Raw genomic sequence first — 24,918 nt, forward strand, 5'->3', positions numbered from 1 at the left:
TTTTAAAATGATTGCTAGCAATATCGCAATTTTTTTAAGTGAAGACAATTTGTAGTCGATACACAATTTGTTTTCGCGGGCCACAAAAAAATGATATGGCGGCCTGTATCTGGTCCTCATGCCTTGAGTTTGACACAAATGGCTTAGAATTCAGGGGTGTCAAACTTATTTTTTTCGCGGGCTGCATTGTAGTCATAGCTTCTTTTTTTTATGACTGTCAACCCAAATAAATGTATGAGCACCTCATATTATATACAGTAAAAGCTACAAAACAAACCGACAAATAACTCGTTTTCAAATCAGACAAGTAAAAACTGGTCAAATATTTAAAAAAAAAGATATTAAAAGTGAACACAATTTGCAATTCTAGTAATGACACACGAATTTGATGCACAATTTGTCTTTGCGGGCAACATAAAATGATGTGGCGGTCCATATCTGGCCCCCATGCCTTGAGTTTGACACCAATGGTTTAGATTGATGAGTTTTTACAGTACTTTTGTACAATAAAATATCGATATATCTTGAAAAACCTGCAAGCCAAGGTCGAGTATGTATCTGGAAGGAACCACTGAAACCAAACTTGAGAACAAAACTGCCCTGAATGAAGTCAGCACTCAATATAAACATCAGTTAAAAAGTTCCCTCCATCCATTTTCTTTAGTGCTTTTCCTCATTAAGGTCACTGGTGAGCTAGAGTTGGCTTTTGTTGAAAGGCTTTTGTCGTACCCCCCCCTGGGTTTTGGATATTATTGGTAATTGTATAAGTCATGCTATGTGTCAAAATGACTCGTCAGTAAAACAAGAAAGCTAGTGATGGCCAAAGACTTTTTTTGCACAGCACTTTATATTTATTGCTCTTTTTAAAGACCTTGAATTTATGTCTCTTAAAAGGCTCTATTTTCCTCCAATCAGCGAGCCTCTTGGATGAGGTCCATAAATAACAGAGTGGCGAAAGACACAATCATGGGAATAATAGGTAGCTGTCTCACTTGCAGTTCATTTCAGGTTGGCTGAGCAGCCCCACTAGTAACTCACATTGCCTCCCGTCCTTCTATTATGTAAATGTATGTGACTGAGCGGGCCGTTGACACAATAAAGCTTTCAAACTGAAACAAATTTTGAAAACTTTATCGGTTTTGTTATTGTGTTTTCCAGCGTGAAAATGTAAATATTTGATATCAGGTGTCTCAGTGTATCTGCAATGTATTCACACACTTTTACAAGTTATATTCATCTTATCCCAAAATGGGATAATTGTTTTTTTTCCTCACAAATTTCTACACACCTTAATGACACAGTGGAAAAAGTTTGGCTTGTGACTCATCTGGATTAGTGGCTCAGAAAATGAATTTTTATGTGGTTTTAATAGCACACATGTTGGTCATTTTATACATTTTAATTTTAACATTAAATAAAAGAGCAGGGGAAATTATTACAGTGAACTTGACCTTTCGTTAAATATTTTTCAGGGAAGCATAATTAAAAGCTTTGAAACCAAATTTTTCAAACATTAAATTTGGAGTTAGAGACGTTTTAAAGGTCAAATTGAAATATAGGCTAATCATTTATTTTTTTGTTCATATATATTTTTTTATAATCCAGAGGAATCAGCATGTCACTGTCGCCTACTACTGGACAGGCATAAATATTAGTTGTTTATTTATTTAATTTTAATTATATTTATTTATTTATTTATTTTTTATCTTTGTGAACAGGGATCATTTTCGGTAACAATGCCACTTTTAAGTGATTTTTTTTAAATTAGAAAAATAAATAAAGAATGTGTCTTTAGGCCACGATCAAATAAACATCTGCAAAAAGTGTGCAAAATTCCTGCTCTGCTTTTATGCACAAGCCCCAATTGTTATGACCGACCATAATATACCTTTCAGTTCCCAGCAGGAGCTTGGGAACACTGGAGCTTTGTCGTCGTCACCTTGTCCACTTTCTCCTCGAGGCAGCGTCGCATGTGTGTTGGTGCAACTGCAAAAAGATTCTTCCTCGACTTCCTGTGAGCAGACGGAGGGAGGTCGAGAGAGGGCTAAGCAGACAAGGGCACTGTGGGAAAAAAAAAAAAAACTTTACACAAGCAAAGCTTTGAAGGGCAAAGGTAGCATGTCTGACTACATTTGGTGTGAAAAATGCCTTTTAGTCACAGTGTGAGCGAGCACCTCGGTGAACTTGGAAAGAAGTGAAAGGAATATATATATTTTTTTATATTGCTATGTTGTGATGACACGAAGAGATCCATGATGTGACATTGACATTTTATAAAGCGACATAACACAAAAAATATGACAGCGGGGAAACCACACAGATATGAAATAGTCTCCCCTTGATGCACCGTAAAACTTTTAATGAGCTCACAAGCAGAGCTTCAAAGACTTTTTTTTTTTCTCTCCCTCATGACAAATCAATGCAGCCTTTTCATATTTGGACAAATTCATGGGGCAGACTCACTAAATTTGTGGCCCCAAAAAATTCTTTTACCTTCACGGATTTAAAAGGCTGAAGATGGTAGCCATTTTGAAGTCCATTTAACATTTATTAAAGAAGCCGTTGGTGACGGCTGGATGGCCTCAGTGGGTTACACCGCTGGCTTTGGCTCAGGCAACACAAGGAACACAAAAGTTCTGTTTTGCAGCATTAAAAATGGAATTGAACAGATGCTGTCTTCCCTAACGTGTCCAGTGTGGCACTGTTGATAATCCTCCTCGGCTCGGTACTGCATTCACAAAGACACACACACTCACGTAGTGTCTTTGCTGTCCCCTCAAATATTTTAGTGTTGTTTGCATTTGGGATCCCCCCCCCCACCACGACTCCCCTCCTCATCCCTGCCGCGCTTTTCATTTTTGAACACGTCAGTCAGGTTCTCTCTGAGGACTCACTGGAGAGAGGTAAAGCCAAAGACGTGGGGGACACCAAAAAAGAAAGAGAGGGAGAGCGTGGAGGAAGAAAAGAAAAAAAAAAAGGAGTTTTCAAAGACTTTTAAGTTGCAAGCAGATTGCCGTCGCTGTGCTTGCCAGAGGGGAGAGAGCACCTTTAAGCATACGGGATGAGAAATGATGTGGAGCGACTACAAAAGCAACGTAATACATAAATGAGCAGCGCTCACGTTGACTCTGCAGGGGCAGCTCACCTTCTTTGGGTCGCTGTTGAGGAACATTTGGAAAGTGCACAGGAGGTCAGCACCCAACAGCCTGGAAAAAAAGAATTTCGGAGAAAGCCTGGCTGCACCGACTGAGATGTCAGCCTTGACATCGGGATTTGCATAGAAATGAAGTACAAACGAGGACCAAAAAAAAAAAGAGGCTATAAGCGGACGACATCAAATAGTGACAAAATGTTCCACGTTAAATTAAACTTCATTTTTATCGCATTTCATATTTGGTGCAGCGCGTTCGACTCATCTTCTGGCCGACATTGTATCAACTGAGGCCGCTGTGCGTAAGTGGTTAAGAATGTGGCCTGCAACCTAAAAGCACGGGTTCAATTCCCTACATTGGCAAATGGATACAGTCCATTTCAGACACACCGCACAATCGCACTAAAGTTCACAGCTGCTAAACAAAAAGAAAGTTTACTGTTGTCCATTTCGATTTGAGCTAATTAGCATTTCACAATTGTAGGACGAGCCCTGAAGAAAAAAAAATCCTTCCCCGCTGCGTCATTTACAGTCATTGGGCCTAAAGGGAATTGTAATTGGTGATAAAAGCCAATCTAGAACTGTGGAAGCAAACGGGTGCTGCTTTTACAACAGCGGTCCTAAAACCGAGGTCCCTGCACCCATGGGGGTCCGCGAGTCGTAGCTTGGGGGTCGGCAGAATAATTTGAATAATATGATGTTCTATCACTGAGAGAATGTGCAAACCTACTGGGGACTGGAGCGGCAATAAAGCAAATAGGCTATCATAAAACATTTACTACTCCCTACCTTAGCTTAGGGCCAATTAAAAGTGCTGATATGATTGGAATGTATTATCATATGTCTGTTCGTTTGAGGTCTGCATTTTTGGGGAGCAAAAAGCATTAATGGTGGAATAGGCTTTTCTTTTTTTCAAGAATTGGAAAAAAATATGTATTTTAGAGTAATAATTCTCAAAGTGTGGTATGAGTACTATTTCTGGTCTGTGGAAAAAAACAGTGAATTAAATACATCTCAAAAACTATATATTCATTTATTTTAAATAGTATTTATTTTAAATATTTTTTAACTTTATAGCTATCATTTTATGCTTCTCAAGTACACAATTTTAACATTTTACTCTTATAAAGTAATTTTTTTTTAAACATGTAAATAAGTAATACACACTAAAGTGACAAAATATTTTGCTGTCGTAATAAAAATTCACTTTTTTGTGCTAGTAGTTTTTTTTTCACAAAAGGTTTCCTATGGCATTGGGGTATATGTATGTAGTAACTAGCAGCAGGATTCTTCTTAGGATAAAAAAAACTTTTGTTTCCAAAAGGTCTGGTTTCCAACACAATGGCCTCTGGTTTGTTTTTGCACCACCCACAACTCAAAACATGCAGCTTTTTGTTTGCACTCAGATTGACAGCTGCTCCGACTTTGCGGCGGTATGCCAAAATCAACTATCCTCTCGGGGATGCGGCGTGAAAATCCTGCTCGGTTTGTCCCACACTAGCGGCTCTGTTTTTGTGTGTGCACGCAGCCAAACAAGCAAGCCGGGGATGTCATCCTTGATCCCGCAGAGGGGCATGATATTACAAATGCTGTTTTGTTCAGGTGAGGAATTCCTAAATGAAAAAGATGCGCCAGTAACACAGGCAGGGATGCTAATGGATCCTCCGCAGGCCTCGTCTTTATCAGCGTTCTCTTTCGAAGGATGCGGGGCAGCTTCACTGCAGTCACTTCATTATGGGGAATGATAATTACGCCCCAGCGGAGGTTTGTTACCTCCAAAGCGTAATGCCTTCTCTCTCGCTGCTTATCGAGTCTAAAATGCCGAACAGAGTTTTCTACATTTTTAATAACCGCTAGCTGTGTGAGGAAAGGGTTTATGTATGGTTGACATTTGGATTTAGGGGAAAAAAATTCTACAAAAAGTCACTTTGTCAAGGGGCAAGGAAGAAAATGATAAATGTTGAATAAAAAGTTGGATAATGGCGAAACATCTTTACATGGTTACGCAGACAACATTAAACCGTATCATGGACAGTAAGCTGCAGTCATTATTAGCAAACTTAGCATAAATATTGCACAAGTATGGCGAGATGTAAATATTGAAATCTTTTTCAAGCATACTCTGAGGATTTGCTTTGCAATGCCGATTAATCGATTCCAAAAAGATTAGTTTGTGACTTGCGTGTTAGTACACTTTTTGGAATTTTGCTCTAAAGTTTTTTTTCTTTTGACGACAGGGTTCAAGAAAAATGTGCTGGAAAAAATATTGGCTATGGAAAGACACAGTCGGAAATCACATTTGCAAACAAGTCCCCAAAGCAAATGTTGCCTTTTGGCTTAGCAGCTAAATAAAAGAAGGCGTGTCAGGACGCTTAAGCTTTTTTTGGCTTCACTGTAAGGTTAAAAAAAAAAAAAAAATCAAGAGGAAGAAGTACATGGCGAAACAATGAGACGTGACGGAAGAGAAGCTCCCTCAAGTCAGTTGACAGCCAACAGAAGCCGAGAGTGGAGTCGCCGCAAAACGCACAAGCAGAGATAATGACCATTAGAGGATAATTGGGCGCTGGGACCAGCCGAAAGTCTTTCAAAACGAGCCGCTGGGACCATCTTCAGACACGCTACGGGCCAAATTATCTCTCCGTAGTCCATAGCGTGTCAATGACAGATTAAACTTCACACTGCATTCATAAACGTGGTGCAGTGATTAATTTAAATATCCCAGAAACAGAAGCAAGTGTCTGACTGACTAATTTCCTGTGCTTGCAATCTACTGCTGCGTGGGCCCTGAAGGAAGTGGAAAGAAATGACCTAAACTTGAATTGCTTGTGAGTCAGATGGGTTTGTGTTTATTTTCATGGCTTCCTCACAATGCTGGGAGTGGGAGGGGAAGGGGAAACGAGAGGGGGGGATTTTAGTGACTAAATCCAGGTCAGACTGTCCGATTAGCGCCTTGATTTGGGTGGAAACGTTCCAACATATTAATGACGGAAACTTGATTAGCAACACGGTGGAGTAGTGGATAGCACATCTGCCTCACTGTTCTATGGTTGGGGTTTGAATCTAGGCTTCCGCCTTTGCATGTTGATTTCAAAAAGAAAAGTCAGAGTTAAGAAAAGTAATATATTTGCCGTGTTTGGATACAATACAAGAACACACAAAAAATATTATACAATTAAAAACAGTTCACAAGAGCAGTAAAAATGCATCTAGAAGAGCTTCAGTAAAATACGTCATTTCCATCCTGGTTTGATAAACAGAGAACCCTGAGATGGCCTCAATAAAAAAAAGAAGAGCTGAAAATTCAAGTCCCGCACGTCTTCATCATTGAGTGTTATGATAATCAAGTGCATACTGTTTTGTGAACGCTTTCCCGGGAAGAGACGACGTGCCAAATAACAGCAGCGCTTCGACTTCTCCTCCTCCTCTTCGGGAGAGCGGCTGAGTTAGAAGGAAGTTAAAGTTTCCGCAATCCTATCTGGGAAAACGTAGGGCGCTTATTACACGGCTCAATTTCCAATTCTGTCACAGGTACGCACGCACATGCTCACACGTGGAATACGAAATTAGGCCGAGGCGAGGAGAGCAATCTCATGTACAGACTGGGTTGATGGAAAAACAAAGACGGGCTGTTACGGAATAGCCGAAGCTCCTTTGTGCAAGACAAACAACAAATGTCCTTTGACTGCATTATGTGACGTGCTGCGCAAACAACAGAGTTGGAGGCGAGGCCGCCGTTTGTGGAAATGGAGTGGCTGGTGCTAAGGCCATTTCAACAAGCCCAGAGTGCTGAGCTATAATTACAGTGAAGCAGTACAATCAGGCGCAGTGTTGAGCGGCTAATCTTTACATGCAGCCTTATAGCCTCAATTCTTTTTTTTTTTTTTTCAACCAGCCTTTTCATCACGCAGCTTTCCTCTCGGCTCATTTCTTTGGAATCGTGGCGGGTCCATTATCTTCATTAGGCTGCATGCTTCCAAGCTTCGCATCAGATATCATGCGGCGCTGTCGCTATGATGCCATGACGACATGCGTCAGACCACTACTTCTTCACTTTTTCCACCTGTATTGCTAAATGTAGATTGGGGACCAAAAATATGTCATAATTGGATCAGGTTGCCGTTATCGTTAGCTATTTTGCTAAGCTAGCCAAAAATATGTCATAATTGGATCAGGTTGCCGTTATCGTTTGCTATTTTGCTAAGCTAGCAAACAATTTCTAGGTTTGCTTTTAAGCTAAGTGCTTGTCGCCACAATTCATGATTACATCTGTGCACTTCAGATCAAACACCCCACATAAAACTGCTAGTATGTTTCTATAGCAACCAACCAAAAGAAATGCACTTTTAGCACAGTTAGCAAAATGGTACACTAGCAAGCCTCATCATACATTGGATGAAATACGTGTTTTCAGCCAGAGAGCAGTTCGTCACTCATTTATGATTTTTTTAATTATTTTTTTAACAGTATGCCTTGAGAGCATTCAACAAACATGCAAATTTAGCATGGTTAGCAAATCAGTCTGACAGGAGAATTTGTGTTTAGCTACGACCGTTAAGAGAATATTGTTTTGGAAAAAGTAAGTAGTATTCACCTTTATTTAGACTCATTAAAATTGATTAACAAGAATTTTGCCTTTTGTTATTATTATGATTTTACATTAGCCAACGCAGGTAGCAAAAGTGAAGATAGTGTCGTCATGGAGTCGCTTAGTGTTGACTCACTTAAAAACATGCGAGTCAGCCCATAGACAACATAAACACCGATAAACACCTAAATTCCAGGTCCCTTATGACCCAAATACTTCGTTGTTGTGCTGGCGAGGAACCAGACTGTTATATAAAAAAAATATATATTAAAAAAGCAGCAGCTTTATTGATGACTTTGGAACAAAAAGCCCAGCCTCACTATGACGTTAAGATGTTTAGATATTTGAAATGCAAGCTAAGCAGGATTAATCTGCTCTGGTTCACATAGTTGCATCGATGCAGGAAAAAAAAGTACAGTACAGCGCTTATTCAGGCTTGAGTGCAATAGTAGTTTAAAAATATATATATAAAAAAGCTTTTCTGTCTATTTGGAAATGGTAAAGACATTTGTTTCCACTGCAAGTCATTGTTTACTAAGATAAAACTGCCTGTTTAGGGATTCACTTCTCAAGCATTGTGCCCTTGGAACGAGTTGGAAGGTTTCTATACGGTTTTGTTTTACATTCACTTGTATGGGATTTGTTTGCTTTGAGACAAAAAAAAGCAAAAGAGAAAAAAAATATAAAGACAGGGTTAAAAAAAGAGCACTTCAGTGTTATGATAATTTTTGAGGCACACATAAAAACACCAAATACGTGGAGAAAAGTTCACGATTGTCACCTTGAACTCAAAATATCCTTTAAAGATGGGAGGGGACTCAAGCAGAGGTCAAAGGTTTCCCTCGTCGAGCATCTTGTTGACGCCGCTGCAGATCCTTTGCAGGTGAGCTCGATAAACCTCGGAGGGCCCGTAGAGAGCGGCCAGGAAGTCGCAGTCGGCAAAATGATTGAAGACGTGGTTGACGCGCGAGTGGCTCTTGGCCGTCAGGTGACGTTTGATGGCCTGGTGCAGCAGTTCGCGGCAGTCGTTCAACAAGGCGCTCATGACACGGCGGTCAAAGGTGAAGTCGATTTGGTGGAAACTGACCGCCGTCATGGCCAGAGTGTGGACTTTCTTCCTGTGAGACGGCAAGACAAGACTTGGCTGTCAGTCTCCGGTCCTGACACAGGCACTTCACTTGGTTATAAATAGAAAGTGCTGCCTTGTTCTTTTCTTGATCGAACTTTGGAATCCAATAGGATTTATTCTGCCTCCGTGTCTAGATTTAGCTAGTCCAACAGCAGCTTCTGCATGAAGAAGTTAATTTTTCACAGCAAAAGTGCATCTGAAACCGTGGCTCTACTTTCCCACATGGAACAAGTGTACTTAAAAAAAATAAAAATAGCGATATAGCACGGGAACAATTAGATATCTTTAGGTGTCCTGACTTGCTGCACAAACAGTTGATTACATTTTGGGTAGGGGGTATGGTTTCCTGTTTGATTAAATGATGAAGTCAGGCAAAAACAGCACAATCCATTCTTTGGCAAGGCTTAACATCCTTTCACACAAAATAAAATAAACAAATAAGTATACAGATGAAAATTTACACTGTGGCAGTTGACAGAACTGTTATCTTTGGCTTTCTGTTAAATTTGTGCAATTTACAAAAACGGCAACACAGAACATGCTATCGGTGCTTTTCCTGCTCTATTTACAGATAAATCCACTGGGGTATCGCTAGTGGCTTGCAGATTTTGATAAGGTCTCAAAAGACCAGTTCAAGACCGGGTCAAGATTACGTCTGGAAAAATTGGCTCTTTTGTCATAACTGATTGCACAATAAACCATTTCCATGTTCGGGTATTTTTTTTGCTGCTTCTGCTTGGCCGTACATTTTGTATCGTCCCTGTTCAATAACCAAAATGGTGACCCAGACTCATAAATGCATTTCTAACTCACCTGAAGTTCTCCACAAGGATCAACTCCTCACCACTGAACTGATTGTTCCTATAAAGCACGCCCAACTTCACAACCATCTTGATCAGGTTCTTGATGATCTTCTGGGACTCTTTACGGTTGCGAGTGTACTCCTTAGTGACCCGGTAGAGCTCGTCCAACACTTCGCTGCTGGTGTCGTCGATGAAAAGGTTAGCCATGCTCTTGGTAGCCATCTTGCTCATTAGTTTCTTTTGTGCCTGGAGGGCCAAGCTTTTTGTGCTGAAAGAGTCCATGGTTGACTCTAGACGAGATGAGAAAGAAAAATGGTTACTACATTTTCTAAAATGTGATTCGTAAGTTTTTTTAGATGAGTAAATTCCTTTGTAAAGGTTATAGTGCAGTTTAATACTCAACTTTCATCGAAAATCAAATTATAAGTTGTTTTTTTTAGTGCACAGAAGTGCAGAACATGTTGATTTCCTCCGATAATTCATCTTTTGTTTTTAAATAAGCGCCAAGAACCTTGGATAATGAATGTTGTGTTTTTAGCAAACGGTTGGCAACGGAAAGTGTGTTTCTGCTGAATAAAGTCTGACTGATGCAAAGGCACAATTGAGATGGCTCGAAGTAACAAGAACATGTCGTTTTAACCTTGCTGTTATAAAAATATGCAGAACAAAAGAGTTTTCTAAGTTCACTAAAACATTTAAAAACACAGAATTAGTAGAGAATAATGGTGCCATCTGAAACTAACATAAATTATTAAATAATAATAAAATCAAAAATATTTTGAAAAGCAGCTTCTCAATAATTTCCCTCAAAGTCCTCAAAAAAAAATCCCTGAATAGAAACGCGATCATAGCGAAGAAAATCGGAACTGTGTTCCGTGCCAGAAATTGATCTTGACAATTGCAGTGTGAGAGTGAGGCAAATAACACGCCGCATAAAGTGCCCGGCCAAAAATCTTTCGTCTTTATAAGATAATGAGCGGTGACAGCTTTCAAATGAGACCCCGCCACCTTCTGGCTCATGGCCTACAAGCTAGTTAGAGAAGAAGGAATCATAATGCATGTGGACGTCTCATCTCCTCGCCGCACTCCGAGGCCTGAGACTTAGCGGGAGACATACGCGTCACTCTTTCTCTATTGCCTGATTTATGTATGATGTGACTTCAGCGATGGTACACACGGCGGCAGCTCAAAAATAGCCAGGCTCGGGAAATTGTGAGGGTCAGTGTGTCTGCCAGCATCCACAGTACTCGCCCCTCCCCTCCCTTTCCTCGCCATCTCCCAAATCAAATGAGTCTGCAGCACTCATCATCCAGGCAGCTGCGACTCAAAAGCGTACAGCCGGTCAGCCCTTCAAGGTTTGTACATTTTGTTTGTGAAAAACAAAATGAATGTGTTTCCCTGTGAACTCCTTCTATAACCCTCACAAATCTCTGCGGATAGTACACGAAAATAAATAGGCAACCAAAAAGACTTTTTCCCCCAAGGGCTTTTCAATGTTAGCACGAAAAGAGAATGAACAAAACAAAGGTGTGGTGGAAATTCTACTGTATGTGGAAGTGTGATACTGACTTCAGTTGGACACAAAATAAATTTATTTTCAGGATCTGGACAATAATCATACCACCACATGACGTTACAAAGCTAACAATTTTACGTCACATGACCAAACCCGGTAAAGTGAGGTAAACAATAGTGTTCGCAAGGTTAGCTCGTTGACGTTAACTTCAGTCGACAGCAAGTAGCGGTCCCGCAACAAACGCTCAACATTTCGTTTTTGTGTTGCGGTCCAAAATTCGGAAATGTGCGTGCATTTCAGATACACTGCCGCTAGATGGCAGCAGCGAGCACTACAACATCTGCCCAGTATTTCGCAATTCCAGATATGGCTAAAATGAGTTACAAGCTTGTGCTCACATCAGAAAATCCTGAACTTGACAGGAAATCCTTCGAAGCAAGGCACTGAGGCAAAGTGTTGCAGCTTTGCGTGCAACGCCAAAGACAAGCAGCAAAGGCAAAGAAGCGCAAGAAACATCCTCGGCCTCCCTGGGGCCCAAAATGTAGAACAGGCTCAGATCTAAATATGCCTGATACATCCGTGACATGCGAAATAATATTTTGTGGATGGAAGCAGCAATATTGGAATCATACACAATAATGTCATTCGAAAGCCTCCATGTTTGTACGACGGGCAAATCCTCCGTCCATGACTCATATTACAAAATGAGCGTGTGTGTTTCTAACTCACATGGTTCGTACTAGAAGGTACCGCTTCAGTTTGACTTTCATTCCCTATCTCTCACTGCAATGCCTCTCCAAGAATATCAATAAGACTCCTTGGAGAGTGTCGGAGGATGCTTCCCAGGGAAGAAGGCACGAAGGGAGGTGGGAGGGAGGGGTGGGGGGGGGGGGGGGGGGAGATAGCTACAGGAAGGCTTGAACGGTATTGCCGGTGGGGTCAGGTGCGACATATCAATTCTCAGCCAGCATGATGTGTTGAATGAGGGGGTCATTCATATACAGTCTCCCGCTGAGCTGAATCAATTTTCAAATCTCTCCTTTCTCTTTGTATGTGGTGTTCAAAGATCATCAAGCACCTCTGCATCAGACAGCACTTGTTACCGGATATCCTACACTGATGCAATGTGTGTGAAACACACAAGGAGGAAGCTCATGCGGTGACTAACAAAAAGAAAAAAAAAAAAATTGCTTTCATTATATGTGATAAAGTCACCGTCACTCTTCTTCGCTTATTCGGCACACTTAGACTAAGTACGAACCTTATCGGGGAAGATGACTCACCGTGTCCGAAAGCACGATAATGGATCATGTTTGCACAAGATTCACGTTTAAAGAGTCTTCGCCGGGGACCGCCATCACCTAAAGTGTCAACTTGGTGTAGGTTGTTGATGAGGAAAATGAAAAAGGATGAGGAAGGGAGGCACTTTCATAGCCACAAATACAAACACTTACAACCTAAGAGTGTTATATGTCAGGTTGCATCCAATATGGCTTTCACGTCCTTTCATCTATCACCCTATGGCAAGATAATATGAAGACGTCATGGGGGAGGAAAAAAAAACAACAATCCCTCATGGGACAAGCGCTCAGAATGATGAAAAGGCTTTTCTGGTGACTTACTGCAGCATGCCTAAGACCAAATTCAGACATCCTATCCACGATGTCCCCGAAAAGTGTATCAACAAAGTCCCAACAAGAGCTCCAGTCTCCATTATGCCATCACAATGGCTCAACAGTGTCCTAATAATGTTTACACTTTATCTCGACGGCGTCGCCACAAGATCTCCACAGCGTCCCCATAATGTTGCTACAGAGCAACCATTATGTCCCTGGTCTCCATTGTATCCACATTGTCTACACTGTGATGAAACTCGATGCAGTAGATGAGCAAACGGTCCCCATGATTTCTTCACATTATACAAACAAAAATTTTCCTTAGCTTTTGTGGACAACGTCACGGAAGTGATACCTGAGCTCCTCCCACGTGAGGAAGGTTGTTTTGTGATAGTGCAGAAAAACCAGGTCATGGCCCCCGTACAGATAAGGCTGTGAGAAAAGCCGGGCTTACCGGTTAAGTGAGGCAAGACAAGAAAGGGGAAAACCAAAAAGCAACAATAAAAAAAAAAAAAAAAGCTCAGATTTTCAAACAGGCATCTTCTATTTACGTCAGACGTGCTTGCTTGTCATTCAGACATCTCCAGAGGTGACAAAAGGGCAGCTCAAAACCGACCAGCATGAGGACAAAATAAATAAAGGTTTTCCCTCTTGCCACGACAAACAAGGGATCGAAGGACTTTCCATGACGTTTTGGTGCTACGAGCGATTTGGTTGATGGCAGCAGAAAATGTCACGACTCGCACGCTCTTGGGGGAACTCGGAGAAGTCTAGTCACGTGGATCAGGGCGCCGTGACCCTGAACGAAAGAGACATCAGTCCTTGAAACAGGGAATATTGTATTAAGCGGGATTTACTGCTACAACATCCTCAAGAGTCATAAATCATTTCAGAATTATGCACTCCATAAACACAAACAAGCTGATAACCGGCTGCTGACAGCAACCGTTTTTTTCCCCCGCTAACGGATAAATTCAGCATATTAAGGTCATCTGAAATCTTGTTTTCTCATCCCCAGGTGTATCAAAATAAAATCACTCCTCCCTTTGTTGGGCATCTTTTGGAAAACATTACGAAACATTGGCGCCGACAGCATTATAAATACAAAATAGCAGAATGTCAACAAACTCACCCGACGCTCAATTGCAATCAACGGGGAGAGCTGAGGCAGGCTTTTTGCGAAGGCGCAATATTTCCATGTTGATTATTAAATTTAAATATCAAAACCCTCGGGGAAACGCTTCGACGGGGGCTGGCTCGGAAAACATGAGGTAATAAATGAATTGTTGGCAGCTCGATTGATTTCTAAGAAGAAAAGGGCATCGCATTATATGAACAAAAGAATTTTGCTGATTGTGATGTCGATTTTTCAGGAAAACAATGCGAGTGTACGACTAACCCGCAATGCCGCATTTAATTCAATATCAACTAATTTGCTGTTTTAAGAATAATTTTATAGACGCCTGAGCTCCATCCACAAGGGCGACATTATGGCGCTCAATACACACTGGCAACGAAACAAGAAATCAGAGCGATTCACCCACCCCATTTAAATTAATTGCTTGAAGATTGATTGTTAATTTTCTTCATAGTCTGCCAAGTAAATTTACCCAGCGTCCAGTGAGTCAGGCAAGTGTTACTTAAAGATAGTCGAAAATATAATTAAGGAATAGGACAATGACGTTGAATGGTTATGGATTACAGCTTGAGTTGAATGAATCGTAAAAATGGACATTTCGGCTCTATTGAATGAAGAGCCAACTCGGCTAAACTTTTGAATTCAAATCGATGGATTACTCAGAGGGATAAGTAGCTATAATGATTCGAAGCGCTGAGAGCGAGCCTGAATGTTTGACCGTGATTAAGGTTCAACTGAGAAATCCCGAATGAGGAAAAACTTCCATCCGGAAGATTCGGCCCCAGCTGCATGACATAATCCCTCCCCCCCTCGCCTCGGAGAGAAACAATAAACAATTGTGCTAGTTATATAAAAGGTGCATCCGTACTTTGTGTTCAGCACTCAAATGAGCGTCGCCGGCAGCAGGACGTGAGAATAAAAAGCAGCTTGAAATTTCATCTCGTCAACTTTTGTCACAGGTTTCCCCCGCGGAGGCTAAATGCTAAACATGCGTGCAACATTCATGAAAAGCACATGCATCATTTTGAATGCAGCACGCGCCTCTTTCTCATCTTCCCACGCCGTCTGTCAAGTCTTCTCTACCACCCGCCAACCTCTTAATCACCGCCAGACCCCCGTTTTTCGCCATCTGACACATTTCTGTGATCAATTAATAATTAAAACAAAGCCATATAATGGCTCCCCTGGTTAATAATTCAGACAGGCGATCCAAAATAGAGCCAAGGGCGAGTAAGGTCCACTGCAACAGGTTGATCCAAAAAAAATGCAAACACGCAATAAAAATGACTAATATGCATATGGTGTATAATAAACAGCAATAGCCGAGGGTCAAAACAACACGCGCTGACATTTGTCCTTGCTTTTAAAACGCACACTCTGGGCTAATTTGTTCTAAACACATTCTCTCTTCTTTGACTAGCAAATTCGAATAACACGTTATTGACATTACAATAGGCCAAAAATGGCCGCTCTACAATTAATTGAATTCATACCGGTGCTGGAGTAATGATTGATGTTCGGGGCCATTGACATTTTAATTAAGGCCACTGTAGAAGCCAGTCACATAATGACTAATTTTACCTCACCTCCAGCCCACACAGACTAATTTGTTAAGTTGGTTAATAGAAAAGCAAGGAGTGCTTTTACACGAGCGGGACAGAAAGGTCACACTGCTGTTATGCCTCTTCAATCTGTATAAATCAGCCACTGGCATGATTAATCGATTGTGATATACTCACATTTTTGATCTGACAAAAGGTGCAAATTCAGATTAAACATCAAGCATGATGGCGTGCACTGGTAAGTTTAAGTGAAATTATTATTATGCTAGCATTCTTTTAAATTTGAACATATCAGGGCTAAACTCAGAGCCTCAGGCTGCACTGCTTTTATGAGCGCCACTATTTTTCTTCGGTTTAAATCAGGCAATAAATGTTTATTTGTTCAAATGACTGTTGGAATATCATTTCTCCTTGGAAGAAAGATTTCATGGAGTAAAAAGACATTGGTATTCAAAGCCATGAGAAAATATCATTACAAAAAGAGATTTACTGATAATTACACCTTGGATAATCCATTCAGGAAACTTGTCCTTAAGTGCCTTGACATAAAACCAACAAGACAGCTGGATTTGCTGTCCTACAGCCATGAAATTAGAAAAATATCACTTTTCAAAGTTTCAAACCGATGACTAGATCAGTCGACACCCCCGATAACGATTGCTGTGATTGGCTGCCAAACAAATCCCTTCAAAGGGATTAAAGTGGATATTTTCATGGCAGCGGTTTTATCGGAATTAAACAATGTCTTGATTAAAAGATATGCAAACCAGCCGATACAAAAGACTCACTTAAAATAAATAATCAATTGTTAGTTTAAAATGGCTGTGACGAGCAAATAAATGGAAATGATGGCTTCTGTTAACACTCCTGCTGCGTCACTGGGGACAGCTAGAACCAGTAGAACCATCTCATTAAAACACCACTGTTGTGAAAACTATCTTACAAGAGGTCATGTTTGAACACGAGCCAGGGCGTCATTTTGATACTTTTGTCTAACCGAGCAGGGCGGCGTGATGGAGGACCGACTGCCCGCCATCTCTTGCTCGTTCTTTTCCAAACAATGCAACGGCTGTTGGTGTGAGGGCGTATTATGAGTTTCCAAGGAAACTGGGAGCCAGCTGCTGAACTTTGCAAGCTGGTTAAACTGGGTCAGACACCTCAACTTGTCCGGTCAATAAGTTATCTTGGATTGTACTTGCTAAAACGACAATTTCTCAAGTGTTACTTGCGCTGCACTTTCACGCTTTTGCTTTTAATGATAATAACAACACCACATGGGGACAGTATGGTGGTGTGACTTTATTGTCTTGTTCCTAAAGATGCTCGGAGGGGAGACTCTATGATTCAGAGAAGAGCCACCAAGCGGCTTCTGTTTAGACTTAATGGCTCATTATTGCACGTCATTATTTATCGTCTTTCCGGAGTGATGTTATGCCTCAACCATGAGCACAAATCTAAGATTAATATCGGTAAAGAAAAAGCTCATTAAAAGCGACCATGGATGAAATCTAAAATAAACATATTAAATTCACTTCTGCTGAACTCTACTCTGCTTTTATCAATTTAAAGTGTCATGGAGTAATGGGAAACTTGACACTATTTTATTATAGCATGGTCCCTTTAATTAAGTAACAACATTGGCTTATGAAAACTAAACAAACAAAAAAACACACAAGCTAACAGCTCAAAGCCCTTTCATTAGATCATGCTTATAATGTTTAGGGATAGGCGAGTACCAATAAAAGTATCGGATGCTTTATTTCAAAGGATCGGTACTCACGATAGAGGTCGATTCAAGTATCGTCCGCTTTCTCGTGGCTGTTTTACGATTAGGAACTTAATGGAACGGGAGAATCCCTCACTGCAATTTCAATTATGTCTTGGGTTTCTTTTCACAATAACTTAGTTGTTGACACTGAAACAACAGCGCCTCTACTGGTTGCAGTCTAGAAGTGCATTCCATTTTCCTTCAGTTAACAAAAGCAGCATGGGAAAAAAAAATAAAATCATGGATGTTCCAAGACTTGTTCAATCAACAATCAATTCCTAAATATCGATTGATTAGATGTTCTGCCGAAGCTTAGCAATTAAATGAACCCTCAAAACAAAACTAAAACTAGAGGATTGGAACACGATTTTGGGCATTTCTCCCCCCGTGACTGCTTTGAAATTGTTGACTCATATTTAAGTCATTATTTTCAGATGCTGAAACACGTTTCTCGAACTTTCATAACATTGTGTTCCACCTTGTGGCTTCTTGGCCATTACAGCAAATAAAGCCTGAGAAAAGAAAGCCTGCCAAACTTCAAGAGAACTCTCCTTGCTCTTTCAACCTCTGATGCCAGTAAAACAAAAATCCTAAACCTCAATTTTAAGTCATCATTCATCAAATATGTCTGTGTAGGCTGCGCAAGATATCGTGGGCTGCACCCCTGAGGCTGCACAGTGCAGTCATTCATCCACACTTGAGCCTTGTTCTGGAGCAAAGCTTTACATTGTAAACACTGCAATGTGTTACAAAACATATCAGTGTTTCCAAAACACATGTCTCAGCCTTTTAGTCTTAGTAGACACGCAGTAAATTTACCAGCTTGCGACTGCAGTGAGGGTTTGTGTTTTTCCAAAACGGCTCTTTTTCTGCATTTCCTCCACTTCCTGTGAGCGCCTCGCAACGTGAAACAATGTCCTTGTGCAATACAAAATATGCATCTTTTCTCTGTGCTATTCAATTTAGACAGTCTGACTCATCTATTGTCTGCTCCAAGCTTGTGCTAAACGTGAAATACGACAAACCATTCGACAATGACGTGATGTTCGGTTTTGATAAACAACTAATATAAGAAAGTCGGCCGATCATCAAGCTCAAAGTCAACAAAAATAAATAGTTAATGGCAGTTTGTTTATTTCCCAATAATACAAAAAACAGCTCTCTCTATCTAAACCTATATATCAAGACTACCACACACTTATTAGCCGTTCTGAGCTGTGAACATAAACAAATCTTAGAATCTCCCTTGGATATGCAACTCCTTCCGAAATTACATGCAAATGCTGAAAAATGAGCAGCCCAAAGGAAAATAAAAATATTGAATTTGGAACAATATGTTGTAGTTCCGCAAAGATGCCTCTGAGCATTGTGACGACATTTTCTCATCTGATCACTTTGAGTCCTTCACCAAGATCTTGCCAAACATAAATTCTTTGAAGTCTATGAAAGCTTATGCAATGCAAACGAAGGAAAAATGCTTTCATCTACTCCAGAAATGTTTTTGCGTAAAAACAAATTGAAAAGGACAAGAATTAATGAATGCTTGGCTCTCACCACACAACAACGACTGGACGTGATGCGAATTGCGAATGCAACTTTCACCTCATAGTTCGATACAGATTAATTTGAAACACGTTGAAACTAAAGGACTGGTGCGAAAGTGGTAAATGACACAATGAAACAAAATTTGAAGAAGAATAAAGCTTGAAGTGAACTACTAACGCTTGAACTAAAGCTTGACTGTCATCCTTAAAAGTTTTGGACTCGCAACTATGACGTCAGAGCTCGGCTCAATCAAAATACAAACTAACGCGGAAGCTTTTTCAGTATTCATATTTTTTTTTTCCTTGGGAGGTTTTGGCGTGCAATCAATGGAGCGTAAATGTTTGCATCTCTACAGTCGAACATGACCTTCGCGTCTGGAGTGCAGTAAAACATGAGTGACACTTTCAGTCGCACTTGGCTTACATGCTTAGAAACGACCATTAAAAAAAAAATCACGAAACACAACAACTCCCCTGTTTAAATTGTTCGACCGTGTCAAGGGTGGGCTTTATTTGACAGCGGATGACTTTTGACGACCCCAACCAACAAAGCCAAGGCTTTTCATGTTTCATTAAAAGGCGCTCGACCATTAAATGCTCGAGACGAGAGGGGCTCACCTTGCTCTCTCCACACAGGAGCGGTCAGTGGGACACAAGACAAACTTATCTAAGGTCTCTATCAAGATCTGGTCTTCATCCCTCCCGGCGAGGCGGGGAACGGTGTTTCACAGCATGTTTCCCCGTCTTTTTCTTGTTGCCTCTCGCTTTGACGTCGTCTCGGGTGCTCCTTGTCTTGCTCTCTGTATAATCGTGTGCCAAGCACAGATGCGTGAATTATTCAAAGAGTGTTTTCTTCCCTCGGCCGCGAATGAGCTCGGTTGCCAGAGCTCGTTTAGTTGTAACCCGATTCCTGCTTGAAAAAAAAAAAAAAAAAGTTTCAAACTTGAGGGGAGACCTGGAAATGGGCAGATTGATGTGGTTTTGGGCCAATAGAGGCTCAACAAAGCCGCTTGCATGGCCCAATCAGGCCCAAAAGAAAGGAGCATTGACGGTCAAGCTGATTCCCTGCCCCCTTGGAGGTTTCCAGCAATTATCCGGGTCCCAAGGCTGGAAATTTCCCAAAGGAAACGGGGCAAAGGGAACAATGAGCAGGAACCCAAAGGGGCTTTTCCCTTCATGGGAATAACCATAACTACCCTTCTTATTCATCATATATATTTTTAATATTTTGTGTCACTGGAAGGAATTACTACCAAAGTACTTTCAGTTGTATTTAACTTTTACAGTATTTGTGCATTTAATCTTTAACAACCCCAAAGGCACCATTTTTGCTTAATTCTTACGTGCAAATCATTTTAATTGAAGCATATTTAAGCATTTATTTGGGTAGAAAATGTTCTGTGCAACCAACAGGGCAACCTCAGGGTTGTTATCCTCTCGGGGCTGAAGAGGGGCTGGACTGATATATATGGAGGTTGACGGAGCTCTAGCTCCCCCTTAGCGCCATCCCTGGCGGTCAAAGAATAGCTGCCAACTGTGACATGGTCTCACTTAACGACATTCCACCAATCAGAATGTCATCACCACCCAAGTGTACAGTAACAAGTTATGTCCTTTCCATTGTTAGTTTCTATAATCAGAGGTGGCAAAGTACTCACAGTATTTAACAGAAGTTCAGCTCTAACTCTTTTAATTATATAAAAGTAAAAAAAAAAATAAACAGACTCTGAACTGTACCTCAGTAAAATTGTCAATTATACTGTAGACCTCTGTGTCTATTGACCAGTGGTTTCAAACTCATGGCCCAGGGGCCAGTTGCGGCCTGCAGGATGATATTTTGCGGCCCCGTACTTGATGGCAAAGTTTAATGTTAAGTGCAGCACCCATATTTTTGGTGGTGTCTTAGTCTTGGACGTTTTGTGTGTGTATGTGTATAAGTGTTTTTTCCCAGTTTCTTTTAAATCACTGATTGGCTATTATAGCTTAGGCTCATGACAGCTTTTAGTGAAACGTAATTGTAAAGTAACAGCAAGTGGAAGGATATATCGTATCAACCAGTCTTGTCTTTTTCAAAATATGCAGTGAAGAAAAACGTTTGCGACGAAAAGGGACAATTTCAAGAAAAACAGATCGCCCACATTCAAATGTCACTCATCAGCATTAAGGTGACTGACGTAGTGTTAAAGAGATGGTGTTAAAATTGATTTAGCCTGCCCTCTACTGGTTGGTTACATTACTGAAAGAAAAAGTTCAACGCGCGACACGAGGAATCATTTTTTTAAAATTGATATAGTTAGATTTTTTTATTTGGCTATTTAATTTAAATTGAATATGCAAATTATAATAATAATATCATGGTACAAGATATTTAATTGTTCAAACGCCATCCTACACGCACATTCACGGGAAGGAAATGACGTCATTAAGCGACGTGTCAGGAAGCACTGTTGTTTTCAACATGGCGGCGCAACAGACTGATGTTGACGAGCTTTTCGATGTGAAAAATGCCTTTTACATCGGCAGTTATCAACAATGTATCAACGAATCTCAAAAATTGAAGGTAGGTCATGTTTTGTGAATGGTTTAACAGTATAACGTACGATCAATTGCGCCTTAGGAATCCTCTCTGGTCAACCTAATCGAACCGAACATTAGCAACTAAAATGCAAACTGTAAAACGGGGGTGTTCAATTGAAAAGATTAAACTGCCTTAATTTTTTTCTACTGTAGAATTCAACACCAGAGAAAGAGACGGAAAGGGACACGTTCTTGTACAGAGCATACATTGCCCAGGTGAGTAGCGTATTTGTTGTGTGACAATCAATATCGATAAGCTTAGTGATGTTAACCGTTCATATTGTGTTTGATAGAGAAAGTATGCAGTTGTCATGGATGACATCAAGGCTAACTCTGCTCCTGAGCTCCAAGCTGTCAGGATGTTTGCTGAGTATCTCTCAAGTGAAAGCAAACGGTAAATATTATGTAAAAACTGTTTATTCACATCCTAGAGGGATTATACATTATGAGTCTATCCACTTTTAATTGAAGTTAATTATTGTTTGCCAAAAGTGTAACAGAAAACTGATAATTTAGTGATTGAAGTGCAAGATGTTGAAAAATTAAATGCTGTTTCCACTGCAGGGATGCAATAGTGGATGATCTGGACAAGAAAATGGCAAAAAGCGTGGATGCTGCCAACACCACGTTCCTCCTCATGGCTGCTTCTATCTACCACCATGCGGCGAACACTGATGCTGCTCTCAGGACTCTGCATCAAGGAGAAAGCCTGGAGTGGTAAGTAGGGATTAAAAACATACTTTCTCGTTGCCAGATTCATTAAGTTTGCACTTGATGCAATCAAGTAATAAAATATATTTTACATGAAAAATAAATTTTGCATAAATTTCTGTTTAATTTCAGAATATTAAATCGAATTAATAACACTTGTTTGCTTTTCAGCATGGCCATGACAATTCAGGTGCTGCTGAGTCTGGATCGTGTTGACTTAGCAAGGTAAGAAGTGATAGAACTCGTTAAAGAGAGCAATGGCCAGCAATGACTTGTAGCTTTTGCAGGCATCCTTGAATGTTAGATTACTACTTCCTCTAATCATGCCTTTATTCTCTGGCAGGAAGGAGCTGAAGAAGATGCTGGAACAAGATGAGGATGCAACGCTAACCCAGCTCGCCACCGCTTGGGTTAATTTGGCTGTGGTAAGCAGATAAATCCCACAGTGCGCGTTCACACTTTTACTCGCACATTGTTGATGCCCCTCTTGTGTTTTCCCAGGGTGGAGAGAAGCTACAAGACGCCTACTACATTTTCCAGGAGATGTCCGACAAGTACTCCTCGACGGTGCTGCTTCTCAATGGGCAGGCAGCCTGCTACATGGCGCAGAACAAGTGGGAGGAGGCCGAGGGAGTGCTACAGGAAGCTCTCGACAAAGTGAGATGGAAATGCTACGTTTGTTAGACTTTAGTTTCTTGAAAAAAGATTCCCCTCCCATAGTTATGTGTTCAAAAGGTTATGTAGCCATCCGATCAGCAGAGGGCGTCAAATAGTTTTTCATTAATTCCAGTGGCAAGTTGACTAATGGACATTGTTAAGGATGCACAATTGCCCATTTGTGGTTGACATTTCAGGTCAAGTTACCTTTGATTGTAAACCCTGGATAAGACCTTTATTAATTGGTTCATGCAATAATTGTGCTGTATGGTAATAATAAATAAGACTCCGGGTTTATGATGCCATGACTGGCAGATGTTGATGGAGGTTATTACCTCAGTGGTTAATATTTTGCAGTGTTATGTTGCACTAAACGGAGCAAAATGCAATGCAATCACTTTCCTGGTAGAATACTAATCGCACAATGTGGCTTTTTTTTTTTTGTGTTAATCCTCATTAACAGGACAGCAGCCACCCTGAGACGTTGATCAACCTGGTTGTGCTGACTCAGCACCTCGGAAAAGCCCCAGAGGTTAGACTTTGGACCTTAAGCTCTAAACCAGGCACACGTTTTGTCATTTCCTATTGATGAACACATGCTCACTTATACTCTGAATGGGTTCCCTCCGTTTTGGTTACATCATTGTGTCATTTTCTTCCAGGAACATTTAGCCGTGCATTTTCCCCCGATGGTATTTTCTTCCTACCATACAAGGCGTTGTCTAATCATATCTTTGTTTTTAGTGCTGCGTCCGTGCTTTGCACTCTTACAAACATTCACAAGATAAAGACTAGATAGTAATGACCATTGCTACACTGAGATAATTACTGATTACATCTTTTACAAGGTTAAAGCTTTGTGCAATACTTACCGGACACTTCATTAGGTACACTAGCACAATCATTTGAGAGCCAGTACGAGAGATGTATCTAAGTATATTGGCATGTGTATTGTGACTATTTTGATTCCTAAAGCCTAATGAGGTAACCAAAACCTTTGAAAATATTTCACTTTGTTGCATTATTGCAAATTACACCAGTGTTATATTAATAGCCCATTTTTTTTGTCATATCATCTTCAACTTTATCAAATTTGTCCCCAGGTGACCAATCGGTACCTCTCTCAACTCAAAGATGCACACCGGGCCCATCTGTTCCTCAAAGTCTATTTGTCCAAGGTGACCTACTGTTTTGTCTTATTAGCACTCAGATTGTAGTACACACACGCCAATTTTTTTTTTACATCTAAACAAATTTTTTAAATTATCATGCCGAAATATAAAAGAGCTCTCCACCATGTTCTGAGCAGATCGGGGAGACTTTTTTTTTGTTTTTTAGTGCGGCAGGTGTTCCGGGAGCCCTGCCAAAGGGTACTCCAAGTCTTTGGCCTTTGTCACACATATAGTTGCACAATAGCGCAGATGTACATAAACATTGGATTATCCACACATTACCTAACAATTCATGCTATGCACAGCTGTTGCTTAACTTTCTTTTTTCCCTTGTTACCCCCCCCCCCCCCCCCCCCCGCAGGAGAATGAGTTTGACAGGCTAGCAATGCAGTATGCGCCCACCGCCACAGCATAATGGCTCTCGATGGTCCTCAAGTTAACTTTCTACTTTCCCCCATGTGATTAATCTGAAAACCTTATTTTGATGTTTTATATGAAGACAATGTGTTGAAATGAAACCCCCCCAGACGAGTGGAAATCCCTGTATTATTTCTACATACAATAACTGGTCATCCAACATATTAAAGTCTTCTAAAGATAGCAATTGGTCACTGAAGGGAGGTATTAAGTATTATTTATATTGGAATTGCAGTTTGCAGTGATGTTGGTAGGGATTTAGGGATGTGGGGTAAGAGCTGTACTTTATTTGGTTGGGTTATCTGATTTTAGCCATTGAGCTGGTACAACAATGTTGGAAAACTGCTCTTAATAAGAACACCACTGCAAACCACAACCACATCAATAAGCATTGTTTAAATCACAGCACACTTGGATGCCTTTAGATCTCATTATGCGTACGTTTTATGCACTTGCGTAAAACATTTGTGATTAAAGTCACTTTGTCGTAACATTCCATGGTAACGTTAATAAAAGGTCACGTGTGTTTAACGGATTTTTTTTTAGGGGGGGGAAGGGGCGGATGAAAGCTT

General features: G+C 40.6%; 2 protein-coding genes across 5 annotated transcripts; one reads left to right on the forward strand and one right to left on the reverse strand.

Moving 5' to 3' along the window:
• Positions 1-6,257: 6,257 nt before the first annotated feature.
• On the reverse strand, positions 6,258-19,773 carry tnfaip8l1 (tumor necrosis factor, alpha-induced protein 8-like 1). 4 transcript variants are annotated; one of them, XM_049731957.2, is made up of 4 exons: positions 12,807-13,132; positions 12,468-12,702; positions 9,679-9,958; positions 6,258-8,854 (listed from the first exon to the last, which is right to left on the reverse strand). In XM_049731957.2, exons 2-4 carry the CDS (start codon positions 12,493-12,495, stop codon positions 8,566-8,568), a joined length of 597 nt encoding a protein of 198 aa, XP_049587914.1. In that variant the 5' UTR covers positions 12,496-12,702; positions 12,807-13,132; the 3' UTR covers positions 6,258-8,565. The 4 variants fall into 4 exon arrangements, with proteins under 4 accessions (XP_049587914.1, XP_049587915.1, XP_049587916.1 ...); XM_049731958.2 differs by lacking the exons at positions 12,468-12,702; positions 12,807-13,132 and adding an exon at positions 19,431-19,773; XM_049731959.2 differs by lacking the exon at positions 12,468-12,702 and having other exon boundaries at positions 12,807-13,136.
• Positions 19,774-21,225: 1,452 nt separating this feature from the next.
• Positions 21,226-24,872, forward strand: cope (COPI coat complex subunit epsilon). Its single transcript, XM_049729215.2, has 10 exons — positions 21,226-21,372; positions 21,543-21,605; positions 21,683-21,783; positions 21,954-22,106; positions 22,272-22,325; positions 22,444-22,525; positions 22,602-22,757; positions 23,221-23,289; positions 23,861-23,935; positions 24,291-24,872. Exons 1-10 carry the CDS (start codon positions 21,226-21,228, stop codon positions 24,342-24,344), a joined length of 954 nt encoding a protein of 317 aa, XP_049585172.1. The 3' UTR covers positions 24,345-24,872.
• The last annotated feature ends 46 nt before the right edge of the window (positions 24,873-24,918 follow it).

Source organism: Syngnathus scovelli, chromosome 10 (genome assembly GCF_024217435.2).
Source record: "Syngnathus scovelli strain Florida chromosome 10, RoL_Ssco_1.2, whole genome shotgun sequence".
NCBI classification, from domain to species: domain Eukaryota; kingdom Metazoa; phylum Chordata; class Actinopteri; order Syngnathiformes; family Syngnathidae; genus Syngnathus; species Syngnathus scovelli.

Coding starts and splice junctions, on each gene's coding strand:
- tnfaip8l1 (XM_049731957.2), bottom strand. CDS start 12,495: ATGATCCATTATCGTGCTTTCGGACACG. Junction 9,959..12,467: donor TTATCGTGCTTTCGGACACG/GTGAGTCATCTT, acceptor CATCTCGTCTAG/AGTCAACCATGGACTCTTTC. Junction 8,855..9,678: donor ATCCTTGTGGAGAACTTCAG/GTGAGTTAGAAA, acceptor GCCGTCTCACAG/GAAGAAAGTCCACACTCTGG.
- cope (XM_049729215.2), top strand. CDS start 21,226: ATGACGTCATTAAGCGACGTGTCAGGAAGCACTGTTGTTTTCAACATG. Junction 21,373..21,542: donor ACGAATCTCAAAAATTGAAG/GTAGGTCATGTT, acceptor TTTCTACTGTAG/AATTCAACACCAGAGAAAGA. Junction 21,606..21,682: donor ACAGAGCATACATTGCCCAG/GTGAGTAGCGTA, acceptor TGTGTTTGATAG/AGAAAGTATGCAGTTGTCAT.